Here is a 14,130-nt window from a genome sequence, read left to right on the forward strand (position 1 = left end):
AATTCAGCTTAGACTGCATTGCTGAAGAGTCCTGAGCTGGCTCTGTCCTAAATCTAGTCTGTAGACTGCTGGTCAAGAATGGTGGCTCTTGACCTTTTCTCTGAGGCTTGCTTTTTTATTTTTTTTTTTTTGAGTAGAGAGTTTTCTTCAAAGGTAATTAGAAATCTTGTAACAGACTTTGGAAGCACTATGTCTTTACTGTTTGCCTGCAAAAACAGCAAAGCTAGATCACAGCTGAAGACTTGAAAATCGCACCTGCACACTTCCTTAATGCAGTCCTGCTACTGAGTGGTGTTATACAGTTACAGTGGGAGAGAAGATCATTCTCAGGATCACAGTAGTGAAGGAAGCCATGCATGAGACTGTGTTTTTATGAAGTTCTGGTCCACACTATTAAAAATTCTTGAGATTACTCTCCTTTTAATGGACTGTAAGTTCAGTTAAAAATGGTACTAAAAATGATTCAAAGCGTGTCTGCCCAAAGTGTGCTAATTCTCATCCTGTATATTTATCAAAGTGGTCAGAATGCCGTGTGAAACAAGTATGTAAGGGAATTCTTCATTATTTCTTAGATGTGCTATAGTCAAAGGGCAATCACATAAAAATATGTAGGCTGAAAAGAAATATGACAAAACTATTCTTCTAAAAGCTCCTTGAGGAATATCAAATGGATCCACTGATTCAGATGTGAACAACATTTTCACATTGGTGGTCCATTAGTCCATCTTTTTCAATGAACCTGAAGACAAGACATTGCAGTGCAGTCTGGACACGCTTTACCCTCATCTTCTGTTACTAAGCAACTTCAGTGAAAATGGAAAGATGAACTTACTGGTATTGATGTGGTGGGTAGAAACACGTCTAGGCTGCAAACCAGCCTGTTGCCTGTGGAGGAGAGAAAAATGATCATTTAGAGTAACAATAAAAGCCCCAGTCAGACCGAGCCGACTATGAAGCACACTTCTTTGCTGTTTCCCCTAGTTTTTGTTTAAAAATGTAAGATAAATCCCAGGAGAATTACAGGCTAACACTCCTCCAATTTTCCTGCTACCTGAGACAGACGGTAGATAAAAAACTGCGACATAATGTGTGCATTGAAAAATGCACAGTGTAGCAAGCAGTCACTTCTCCTGCCAGTTATGCTGCCAGTGCACAAAGATGTTCAATCCTAATTGTGCAGGTTATTCAGTTTGTATGATCATCAGGAAAGGTCTTTAGCAGCAGCAAATCACAATTCTAAAAGACTATGATGGTGTAAAGAGTAAAGCTATTGCTATTGCCAGAGAATGTCTCAGTGTAGGACTGGAAACTTTTAAGATGTACTAGTATACAGCTCACAAGTCAGCCTTGAAAGCTTGGCTAAGAGAATTGGGAGGTAAATACAAGCATTCCCTGCAGTGCTTTATAGTTTCACTTTAGAAAGACTGGGGAGAAACAGAAAGATACTAAATGAATTGAGAACTTTAATCAAAAGGACTAAAAAAGAGATAAGCTGACTAGAGGAAAAAAATGCAGGTTAGCAAACAAAGAACAAAGAGTGTGTTTGAATACAATTACCAAGAAATAAGGAATAGAAATAGGGCACTCATGCAGACAGAGAACAGGGAGGGAAGGTTGAGCAGCAAGACAGGATTTTTCGAAGATCCATATGGAGTTGTACAGAAGGTATCGGAGGGAAAAAGGATGCAGAGTTCATCTGTCTCTGGGAACCTAATTGAAGTGATGGATGGAAATTGGGTCAGAAAAAATAACAAACCCCTCCTTCTCTTCCTCCCAATTTTCCTTCTCTTTCTTTAATATTAATGTGTGTTATTAAAGAAACATTTCTGGAAGGCACTAAGAGCAGAAGCTGTAAGTATCCCTGCAGAGACTACCTTACTATAGCAAAATGTTCAACATTTGAGACTGACTTTCTCCAAACACAGAAGCAGTGACTGTAAACTGCAAGTGAAAATAGGAAGATACATGAGAAAGACCAAACTGGACAGATCTTACATACCTCTGGCTGACACCCCAGGGTGTCGCTCTCTCTTGCTTGTAGTTTGGCAATAGCAGCATAGTTTGTCATGCTAAAGCGAGCAAACAAAAACCCGCCTTTCTGAAGTGAAGAGTAAACAGGATATTGACAGTCTGCTCTTAAAGAAAACACCTCCCAGAGTGGCAGTAAGAAGCTGCTAACTGGATTTGGTATATATCTAAAACCTGTAGTTTAGTAGACATTTCTTTTGGTGGCAGTACTGGCTTGAGCAGTTTGTATTCATCACCGTGCCACCCTGTCCGTTAAGCCACCAACTGCTCAGGGGTACCATGGGGAGCCAGATCAGTGAAATGATACAGGATGAAAGCAATCCAGAAAAGTACTTACTTTTAATCTGGATCCATGCCTTCATCCAGGTCAGGATACAGTGCCAAGAACAATTGTACTGGGCCAGTATGTATTAGGAACAGGGGAAGGCTGGGAGTCATGGGGTGCGGGTCAGCTTAAGCTGGCAGTGTTACCGCAAGAAAATGCTTAGGTACATCAGTGGTCTTTTGATTAGAAAGAAAAATGGAATTTGGTTCACTGAATTTGCAAACGGGTGGAATGTGGACACTGATGTACCAGCATATCTAAACCTTGGAAAAAAATCATGTGCTAGTACTAGTTCTCTAGTAGGAACAGAGGTATACGGCTTGAAAGTCTGATTTTGAGACCTTATAACGGTTTAAATGTTTCCGTCGATAATAAAGCTTCAGTCACTCAGAGGAACCTATTATTTTCATCATGAAATTTCTCTCTGCTGACATGCTGTTGGATGTTGAGGAGTTAAAAATACATATTCCTTTGTAAATCTCAGTGAAGCAAGTTGGTTTACCAGCTACTCTTCTTCCATATTAAATGGGACAGGGGAGGAGTTAGATATTGTTTAATTTTAGGGTAGCTGCAGAAATCAGACTTGACATCCAAAACACTGAACAACACAGAAAGATCTGATTTACAAATAAACTTAAAGATTTCCCTGAGCCATGTTACAGATGCAGGACTAGGATGGTTGAAGAGAAAGGTGTCAGATCTCTGGGGAAAGAAGTGTAAGTATAGCCCCAAAATAAGCTTGAGAACACTTTCCTTTGACACGGGATTGGAATAGTAAGAAGGCTTGGGTTTCTGAACAAGCAACTGTTGATCATTTTTCATATTCCTTTTTTTCCATTTGGATTTACAGAAAAAGAATTTTGTCTGTACTCTTTGTGTATAACTGACCTGTTCCAGATCTGTAACTGGTTCATACAAGCAACTCTGTCTCCCAATGGAAACAACTCAGTGAAGCCCAAAGTACTGAGTACCTTACAGGGTCAGTACTTTATGATGTGTTTATTGACATACTTTATTTGAGAGGGAAAAATGTTTGCTTGCTTCCCAAGGATAAGTGCATCCTTCACACAATGGGGTATTCTCAATTGTGCTTTTCTTCTCTGCAGTGACTCTTAAGATATTGATACTTTGGTATTCTGAATCAGGGCTATGAAATACTGCAGGATTATTTATTAATGAAATTATTATTATTATTAATGAAATGTGCACAGTGGGCACAATGTCTTATAGCAGGTGACTTCCTGACAGATGCTACTACTTGATTGAGCTTTTGATTCCATGATGAAAATTTGGGTTATTTTCTACTTTTCTAAGCCCACCCTTGTAACAGCAGAAAGACACAAACATTCAATTTCTAACTAACTAGATAGGCTTTATTCAAATGCAGGCTTTCTGCCAGTGATTAGAGGTTGCAGTTGGCCAGATACTGTTTTAATTCATTCTCCTTTGGTCACCCAGGAAAACTGGCTGTAACACCAAGAAAAATGAACAAATTTCTGGCAAAATGGAAATTCACAGTACTTCAAAAGCCAATATATAAAACAGTATATAAAACAACAATACATAAAAGCTACAACAATCCCCTGAGGGTGTCCCATTTCTAGCTTGGAAAAGAAAAATGGTTGAGATCTAGTAAATACCAGATTACTCCATTCATTGCAAGTCGGTGAAAATTGCATTAATCAAGAGAGGTGGCTGTTGTGAAATGTCATCGTTTCAGTCAGCAGGCGTGTGACTCTTTGTTTATTTGTTTGCTTTTGTTTCTAATCAAACATTCTAAATTGGGCAAAGCAAATAGATTAAGTAGCAAGAAATGAACAATGAAATTATTAACAGGCTAACAGCAGGCCCACTACTTTGGACGAGCCCCGCTCGCTCTCTGCAGGTGTCAGATGATCTGATTTTGGCATCCAGTAGATGATTCTTCATTGCTACTCTAACCTGCTGAATGAATTAGCTCTCCAATTAGTGGTTTTACCATCATATTCATCGCTCAGGGAGGCTGTGTTACCATTGCAGCTTTTTTCAAGGCCATTTCTTGCACCTCCCCTAACCATTGCTTTTAGTGGTTCTTGCCGTAACTGGGGCTCCGGGGCTGGGTAGCATACCCATACCGTAGCTGTCCCTCACAAATTCCCCAGCATCTGCCCTGCTGTCTGTGGAGAAGAAGGAATTGCACGGCTGGGAGTGTGTTCTGCTTACCTTTGTCCTTACACGTCCTACTAAGATAATATAACGATACCCTGACTTTGAGTACTGTATTCATCTCCATGGGTATCTGAACAAGGTACATTGAGAATATTTTTATCTTTTAGCATTGTATTTCTTTTTTCAAAGACAGTTATTCTGTACCATAGTATACACATGGTTTACAAAGAGGTGATCTTTCTGTAGTGTGTTGTAAAGTGTCCCATAGGACATCGCCTGCAGTCTTAGGAAGAATCTCTCCCCTGTAATGTTTTACTCTGCTGCATGGACCCACCCTTCTGCCATTTATCTTCTCAAAGGACCAGGTATTTCTTACCTCTCTCTCTTTTTCTTTGGAGGATACTGGGCTGAAAATCTGTCATGAGGCTGTTCATGAAACTAGCAGAATAATGGAGGTCAGAAAGGCATGGAGGGGAGAACAGCCTCTGTAAACTCTGTCTGTATTTCACTCACTAGAAACAAAAGGGCAAAATTGCCCAGAGCAGCAGCAGTGACATGCTGAGCAGGCTGATGAGGGCTTATCTGTAGCCATGTGCCAGCTTGAAGCCAGAGCAGGGCCAGCTGAACACCAACCAGCCGTAGTGCAGCAATTGTGTAGACACTTCAACACATGCTGTGTGAGGCAGGTCTGTGTTTCACCTGGGCTCTTTAGCTCCAAGACTAATACTACTACTCGGTTTCCAGACCAGAGCTGGTTGACATCTACCAACTTGGACCAGTGTGTGTTGCTGCTCATACCTGGCCAGGTAGACGTGGCATTTGTTCACTTCCTGATAGCATTCTGTATTCACCCACAGCACTGTGTTTTGCCATTTAGATGCATCTCTTGAGTAATTCTGCTCTAATCAGTGACATTATGATGACAGCGGGGGAAAATGAGGCCCAGCACCCTCAGTCAATACAGACATTTTGTCCTATCTACTGAGGCAACATTTCTGAACTTCAGAGAGAGAGGGATTTCGCTGGGAGTTGTGCCTGAGTGAGTAGGACAGAACTGGGCCAACATTTGTAAACAGGAGAAAAATTGAAGGAAACACCTGCTTTAGTTTTCAGAGAAAGATTAGTGTTTGTGATGGACATGTTTTTGCAGGGTTAGTCTGGCAGGTCTCTGCAGACAGCACCATCCTCCCCTATGTCCTTTACATTTTCCGTAAGTATTTCAAATGAGTTTGAATGTCTCAGAGGAACCAAACACTCAGGAGCAAAAAACACTCTCCTGCAGAACAGTAATGACTAAAATAGCATAGATCTGAGAATAAAGAGCAGCCTGTAGTTTCTAACCAGGACTAGCTGACTGCTGCTGGAGCTGGAGTCAGAGCAAGGATAACAAGTATATGTGGTCATTGGGGGAGGAAGCAAGAAATCACCATGCACCAATACGTGTTTTTAAGCTCTATTTTGGGATTGTCAAGAGTTTTGCTCTTAGCAGCCCAGGCATGTCTATTGATTTGCATGCTGTAGTTTCTGCATGACAGATACGCTGTAGATTTTGGAATACTTGCAGCTTGAAAGAGAACTTGTAGCAGCCAAGGAAAGCAATTCAAGAAAGAGTACTGATCACGCTTTAGTCTTCTCAGGCACAGTTACTATCATAAGAGGAAGAAAGAGAAATAACGATATCAAATCAATAGAGAAAGAATGAGTCAAAAGAAGACTGTAGTGTATGAGGATATAAGAGAAAGGAAAATAAACTGGGAAATGCGCTGCTGCATATAGGAAATGATTTGGACCAAATCCTGACACTCCTTGAATTGCTATGAAGTCAGCAGGCAGGATTTGGCCCTTGATGATTATAATTCCCTCTTCTCGGCAATTTACTAAACTTTCAGTGAAATTATTTCTCAAAAATAAAGACGTGTGTGTCAGTGTAAATACTGTGATCAGTTAAATGCTAACTAGCACAGGTTTGTGAAGTCTCATTCGTTAATCTTTCAGACTGTATGAGAGAAGCAGCTTTTGAAGTGCAAAGTATTATCATCATCATTATACGTTCATAAAACAGGTTTTGTGCCTCATTCAAATGTGAGAACACTGAAAGTGGCATGCAGCCTTCTGTGCCAGAGCCTAAGTCTCTGCTGGCTTCCCTGCATTCTCCTCACATGGAAAAGTCTGAAGAGGTGACAAATTTTCTGATATGGAAGACCTTGAAATTCCCTTTTTAATTTCCTGCTTTCTATGCTTGAACTGCTATGGCACCTGCTCTGTCTTTTTTTTGTTGTTGTTGGTTTTGGTTTTTGTTTTGTTTTATGTTAACTTCTTATAGATTATTTCCATTTTTGGAGGGATGTTCAATACAAATACCTCTGACTATACAATACTATTGAAATGCAGTTTAATAGACTCTTTTTCCTCTGAAGTACTTGTATGCAAAGAAACAGATACTTACAATTGGAAAATTAATAAAAAGGGCAAAGATCACAGTGGTAACATGAGTTACAGTGAATTCATGTTTTCACGTGGTGATGTGAAAGCATCTGTGAGTTTCCTGTGCCTGCACTCGCAGTGAGACGGCCAACAGCTCTACAAACTGGTCACCGATCCTAAACTATTAAGTCCTACTGGCAGTTAAATAACATTGACCTGGGCTTAGAAGTGTGCCATATAAGCATACACTAGTTATGAGTATGATCACTTGCTATTACTCATTTTAAAGTGGTCTCTTGTTAAATACACTTAAATAAAAAAGGGGATAAAAATCAGTGTCAGTAATTCATACAGGTCACCCATCTCGGCTAATATGAATTGGCTTCCTGATACCTTGAAAAGGATCTTGATGGCAGACATGTTAGTAGCTTTACAGTCTCACCAGGAAAAGCATCCTGTGTACAGGGAATTATATGGAAAAGCTGACTTTTTAATGACTTGGATATCTCTGAAGACATGTAGGCATGTGTGCTGGGCTTCCACCATGCTTGTCAAGTCACTGTGAAATTCCAGAGTCTCATAGGAGCAAAGACTGACCTGCTGCTCTTTAAACCATTGCACTTCTCCCATCTAAAATCTCTGAGAGTCCTTTATCTTTATTGTTAAAGCTGCAGTAGCCAGCTTTTGAAAGCACTACATCATAGCCCAACATAGCTACCTGGAAGGGATCGGTACATCAGAGAACCTTAGTGGTTTTTTTGCCCCTCATTTTTCTTCTGTTCTTCAAATAAAATCAGGATATGTCAAGCTCCCTAGAATAAAGCTGTGGACATCGGAGGAGGCAGAGAAAGGTGTATCGGCTGAACTTCTGCACAGCTATGTCACCCCCCACTGCATGAGGGAGGCTGAAGGAAAAAGCTCCTATGTGTAATCACAATTGTTGATAAATAAGTGAAAATGGATGTTTGGCCCTGGAGTTCAGAACCTGAAAATGCCAATGAAGTAAATGGGGCTATAAAATCACTGACTTAAGCATCTGTCATACTAAAGAATCTTAAGCAGGATGGCACAGGCGAAAGGCATGCTTATCTCAAGGGACAAGTATAGCTCTCAATAGTGCTGGGTAGAAATGAGAACTCTCTCTTGGGAATTTTGAGAGAAAACCTCACTGAAAAATTTCTTGAGAAGTAACTTTCTTTCTGTGTGAGAATTAAAAAGGACAGGGGAAGGAAGGTTGGGGGAAGGGGGAGAACTTTACTTATTTTTGTTACTTTTTTCCATCTGCTGGAAAACCATGCGTAATTACAAAACTATGTTTTCTTCTGCTTTCCTGTACTTGTTTTTTTTAGACAGCAAAGCTGCAAGAAATTCAAAAAGTGTGGAAAAACATAGCCTCAGCTTATTTACTGTTTTCCTTGTACCAAAAGATGCAAGGCATTCACAGGAAGCATAGAAAGCTACATTTTCAGAAAATCATATTTTCACTTTTAAAATTAACTTTGCTGAAGTTGTTACTTCTCTGTGAAAGAAAATCTTCTTTTACAAAAATATGTTTTTGTTGAAAAACATTCAGACAATTATAGCACTCAGGAACTTGCCTGCCCTCATTTTAATTTAACTTCATAATCTTTTATTTCCTTTGTTTTACCAGGATTTTAAGGTTTTCTCTGCTTTAGCAAATTAATTGTCTGGTTTGCTATTATGCTTCATGTCATTCTGCCTGTGTTGCTTATTTATTAGCCAACCCTCTAAACAGCCAAAAAAGATAAGTGAATAAGCAGAAAAGCTGAGAATTTTGAAGATAACTTAGACCTAGAGACAGTAAACCAAGATGTTTCACTCTAATGATGAGTGAGTTGCATACTGAATCTGTGGGTGATCTCCTGAATAAGATGTGCTTTGCATTCTGTATTGTTGTACACAACAGAAATTTAGCTTTAAAATCTCACACAGCTTCTATTATCTTTAAAAATATTTTTCAAAAATCTGCATAGTCTGAAAAAAATTGCTGACATGTCTACCATTAACTCTGACCCATTCTTAATAGCCATCAATACTGACTCATAATTTATGCATACTATTCATTTTGAAAATATTTACTCTTGTCTGTCCATTTAGCATGTGAATCCTGGCAAGTTAGATAGTTCTCTCCCAACTTTCAGGAGCTTTAAAAGAAATAGCAGTTTATTGATTTCTGAAATGACACGGAACCCAGAGATACTTCACAAATTTCCTTTCTTGTGTCCTCAAATAAATGAAGTCTATGGAAAAGCTGTATTTCTTGAAGTAAGAAATGCAAACCCATTTTGATCTGGGAGGCAATTAATGGCAAAATTTTTTTATGTGTCTGGTAATAATAAGAGAGCTGTTTTCATATTGTCTTTCATCTTTTAATCTGAAAGTCATGCATAACCTGCTCTGATTAACACTTGTGCCATGTAAGTGTTATTCTGCGTAAGTTTTGTTTTCAGCAGTATTTTGTTCATTTTGCATACTTGAGTGTATGCTATTCAGAGAAGATAAATTATTGCTCCTGGAGTCCTGCTCCCTGTCCTTTGTCTTTTTAACTGTTGTCACTCAATACACGTTAACAAAAACATTCAACTGTCCAACATAAGTGCTACAAAGTTATGCTGTTAGTGTGACAATGTTGGTTGATTTCTTTCTTACTATATGAAATCCAATGGGATGTGTGTGTGTAAATGCTTTTCTTCTAGGAGACCTTGGCTGGTAACGTGTAGTGTGCCTGATGGTTAGATGGGTTACCTGGCAATCCCTTGACTCAAAAGAAAAATCATTAACTCAAAATTCAAAGCTAATGTTAAAAGAAGGAACAGTAAAACTGGTCTGACTGTTCTTTGTGGACCACTGAGTCAGTGGGCTAGGTGGTGATTTATTGTTTAACGCTTCACATATGTTAGCTTGTGTTTCTTGTTTTTCTTGTTGTAGATAGGTCATGCTAGCAAGTAAAGACAGTTTCAGAAAAATTCCAGACGGAATCCCCAAATCCTGTCTGGGCTTGCATGAGTAAATGCCTGCCTGTGTAGAAAGAGCAAATGAGTTTGGAAGGTGACAGGTCCCACTGTGACTCTCAGGGGCTTGGGGAAAGGCACTGGGGACAGCTCTTGCTGAGGGTGCCGTGTGATTTCCACAACAGATCCCTTTTGTTTCTGGTCGTTTCATACCCTATGGGCCTCTTCAGTTAGAGGTAAGAGAAGTCTGTCAGCATGTGTGTTCAAAGAGAAAGGTTTTGTGAAGAGGAACTAGTGTGACTGAGCTCATTTAAACTGTTTGCAGATTGTCTGAGGAGATCAAGATTGTTATGGATGTGTTTGTTCAAACTTGCTCAATTAATAGTTTTTTATTTGATCTGATGGATAAACTGTTTGCAGAGCAGTTCAGCGCATGTTGCATTGATTATTTGATATTCTGTGTTTATCATTAGGTTTACATTCCTTGTGTTATATACAAGACACAAGATTATTTAAGAAATGCCTAATCTATAATGTGTAATAGATCCTCCATCAGGGTAGTGAACAGCAGCTTTCAGAGTTCAATAAGAACTCTGTTAATGTATTCATGATCACATAAAAGAGTGGTATAACTTTGTAATATAAGTAAGTTATTTATGCAAAGAAATGGGTGAACACTCACAGTTCTGTCCTCATAACTTTTGTCCAATAAATTGTATCACAGGAGAACAGAAAACGTAAAGAAGCCACAAGGTGATAGGGAGGATTCTCCAAACGGCTCTGCATTTTCCTGCTTAGGATAAAAAACTGGACCTAGTGCTGCTGAAAGGCACTTGCTTTTCTGTTTCTTTTCCTGCCACTGGGATAGGACAAAAAGTTAATCTTTGATCATAAAACTTGAATACCAGCAGGCATTTAATTATTTTGGAGCCTGTGTTCTCTACAGAAGTAGTTGGATACCAGTGTTATACATTACACCTCAGTCTGCTTGAACCATGTAAACCTTCTTATAGGTATGCTCATGCGTTGAGAATGGAACGAAGGAGGAAAACCACCACAGAACTGCAGACCCTAAATGGTATACTGCATATACATGTGTACACACACACATGTGCAACACCACGCTTGGTAGGGAATCTAGCATCACTACAAAGTCTGGAAAACTGGGGTGAACCTATGTGTCAACAGAGAAGTGTGCTAGTACAGCAAAATTAGTAATTAGTAATGTATTGCCTACCCCACATAACTGACTTTAAAGTTAAAATTGGGTGCATGGCTGGGTGTGGGAAAATCAACATTTATATATTTGGCTTGTCACTGCCATTTGCATAGACCAGAAAAGTAGGATGAATGCAAATATTAGCAAGGATTTATGACAGGTGTTGGTTTTAATGTAAGTTCTTGCTGTGATTAAGTTCCTACTGAAGATTAGGGCTAGAGCTTTGGAAAAGAAGCAAGCATTAAATTATCAAGTCTGTTCCTGTGTGGCGTCAAAATCTAAGGTGGGCACGAGTGACTGCAGAGGGTAAAGGCTCAAGCAGTGGTCAAAGGAAACCTAACCAGTGAAGGGAAAATATGCATTTTTCCTTTGTGTTTGTGTTTCATTTAGCAGCACCCAGAAGCCACGAATGAGTAGAGGTGCCAGCAGGGACAAAAGACTGACTTGTTGTTTTCATGTATGTGCTGATGGCCCAGTTTAGGTCACAGCTATGTTTGGGGCTGTTGCATGAGTTAAGGCTGCAGAGAAGTAGTGGGTTTACAGCTGCATTCTAGAAGATCAAACTGGAGACGCATGTAATGCTGCCAGAGGTGACTTTTTGTCTAACTACCAATTTCATAGGCCTGATAATCATAACCATTCCGTTTGGAGTAAGAGATTATACTTAAGATTATGATTTGCAAAGGAGTCATATACAAATTGTTCTTAATTCCATGTTCCATATGGACTGGAAATATAAGAGAAAGTGTTAGCTGTGAGGAATGATTGCCACTTATTTTTCCTCTATGCACAGAAGCACATATCACTTCCATGAGTTTTCTAGGTCTTTTGTCAAACAAACTGAATGACTAATGTTTTTCTCTCTGCTTTGGTCACATGAATATAGTTAAATATTGAGTTAACGTTGGCATTAGGGTTCAATTCTGGGGTGAAAGTAAGCATGTATGACTTTTTTTTTTTAGCATGTATGACTATGTTTTTTAGGGCAGGAAATCAAAAATGAGTGCAACAATTGCTACTGATCACCTGGAAGTATCTGGCAATGGGTTGTGGAAAAACACAGATGTATAAATTGAGTTTATTGCTGCATTTTTGGAGGCTCAGAAATGTAAGATAACTGCAAATCTTAGCAGAAATGAGTGCCTGATGTTCAGTATTTGGTTAAGTAATGGTCCCTCAGTTGCAGTGAAAGCTAGGTACAAGGGAAGTCTGGGGAATCAAACATTTGTAACTCAAATTTATTTCTGTATTCTCTAAGGCAGGAAAATGCAGGATGAGTTTGCAGTCATCTTAAACGTATAATGTTTGAGGGGCGGGTATTAGCTTCTGTCTGGGTCTTGGGCCTCTGGTGAAGGTTAATACTAGGTTTGGGGTGGGGGATTATGATTAGAGTTAAAAATTTGGGAAAAGAGACATTTCTGAGTTAGGCTGAATGCTGCATTCTACGTGGAGTGGAACCATAGGATAAGTGAGGTTGTCAGCAGTGATGAATGACAACTGTTTGTTTTTCTTCTGGATTTTGCTCTCCTGGGTATCATTAAGGCTAGTGATAGGATTAGGAATAGAGAAAAGATGTATTTATGAATCAGGTTTATTGCTGCAGTACTGCAGGGTTTCAAAAACTGGGATAAATGTGAGTATAGATATGGAAGAATAGATAATGCTTGTTTTTTATCAGGGACAAATCATCTGGATTCAGGTGAGGGAAATAGCTAGTTTAAGTTAGAATTGGAAAAGGAAAGTTAGGTTTACTGCAGCATTCTCCCAGTCCATGAAATTTGCAATTTTGATGCAGAAATTTGCCCTCTGTGTTGTATCTTTTTCATAGGGAGTTGCAATGCTCTGTCATCCATATTTGCCAAATAAACAATCCCAATTTTTTTATACATCCAGATCAAAAGCTCTGAAAAAGAACTGGGTATTATCATTGTTTGTTTTTCTTGATCCTCGTTTTCCTTTATTCATTGGAAAAAAAATTGCTCTTCTACCTAGAAATATGCAAATCTGAGGGATGAATAGGACTGATTTCAACTCATGCCCAATTGTTGAAACTTCTCAGAAATCACTTTAGAGATTTCAGTATTTTCTTTTTGCCCTGTGTCTGTGTATCAGAAGATAAATAAATGGCTAAATCAAGTATATTCGATTTTGACACACAGTGATTGTCTCAAGCAAACAAGGAATTATATAAGTTTTTTAAAGAAAACTAACATTTTTTCCTCCTCTAGTTTCATTCTCTACAAAGTTTCTGGAGGACATTTGTGCAACTGCTCTGCAGTTGTTATCCACTTAAAAATTACATTCATGAAGAATGAGACAATAATTATTCTTGTGAGTTAAATCATCGATACTAACAACAATTAGCAAATCAACCAAATGAGTATGTAAGATGATGCAATTTGTAAATAGCTGCAATACAGAAGTACAATTCTTACAATTCTCATTTGTGTTCTATCTCCTTACAGTATTCACTGCCACAGTAATTTGAAAGGATGCTTTCTTCTCAGAGTAAGCTATAGTTAATCTTACTAGAGTGCCTGTTAAGTGGATATTGCCTCAGTTTGAAACCTGGCACTGCTCCTAAAAAGCACCAAAGGCGTGCTCCAGTGGCCAGGTAATACAGACACTGTAGTGCGTTATTTCCTCTTTGAATTTAAATTTCTTTACTGGACAGCTGCTCAGTCTTTGAGCTTTCCTCTCTTTTGCTTTAGAGGACCTTCATTCTAACTTGAATGACTTACAGTTTCAATATCCATGGACAGGATTCTTAGCGGAGAGGTATCTCTAAAATCTGCTTTTAGGGAAGGGGAAAAATGATGGAACTAGTTTGCTTTCAGGTATGAATAGGGTATATAATATATTTTCTCACTTCTCTTTCCTATATCCACAGCTATTTCTTGTAAAATAAAACCAGGCACACATGCAGTATGCCTTAGAAACAAGCAAAGAAAGGACTAGCTCCAGTATTAATAAAAGTCATTTGAAATGCCAAATACAAAACATATTTCGAGGTG

General features: G+C 38.9%; 1 protein-coding gene across 2 annotated transcripts in view; it reads left to right on the forward strand.

The window, feature by feature from the left end:
* Positions 1-14,130, forward strand: part of LOC308177031 (uncharacterized protein) — a 263,641-nt gene that overhangs the window by 151,808 nt on the left and 97,703 nt on the right. For both annotated transcript variants that reach the window (XM_080553628.1, XM_080553627.1), the window contains exon 3: positions 10,911-10,975. In XM_080553628.1, coding sequence (XP_080409754.1) covers positions 10,911-10,975 — 65 coding nt within the window. The remainder of the gene's footprint in view (positions 1-10,910; positions 10,976-14,130) is intronic.

This window comes from Anser brachyrhynchus (assembly GCF_964034855.1).
Source record: "Anser brachyrhynchus genome assembly, chromosome: 13".
Classification (NCBI taxonomy): domain Eukaryota; kingdom Metazoa; phylum Chordata; class Aves; order Anseriformes; family Anatidae; genus Anser; species Anser brachyrhynchus.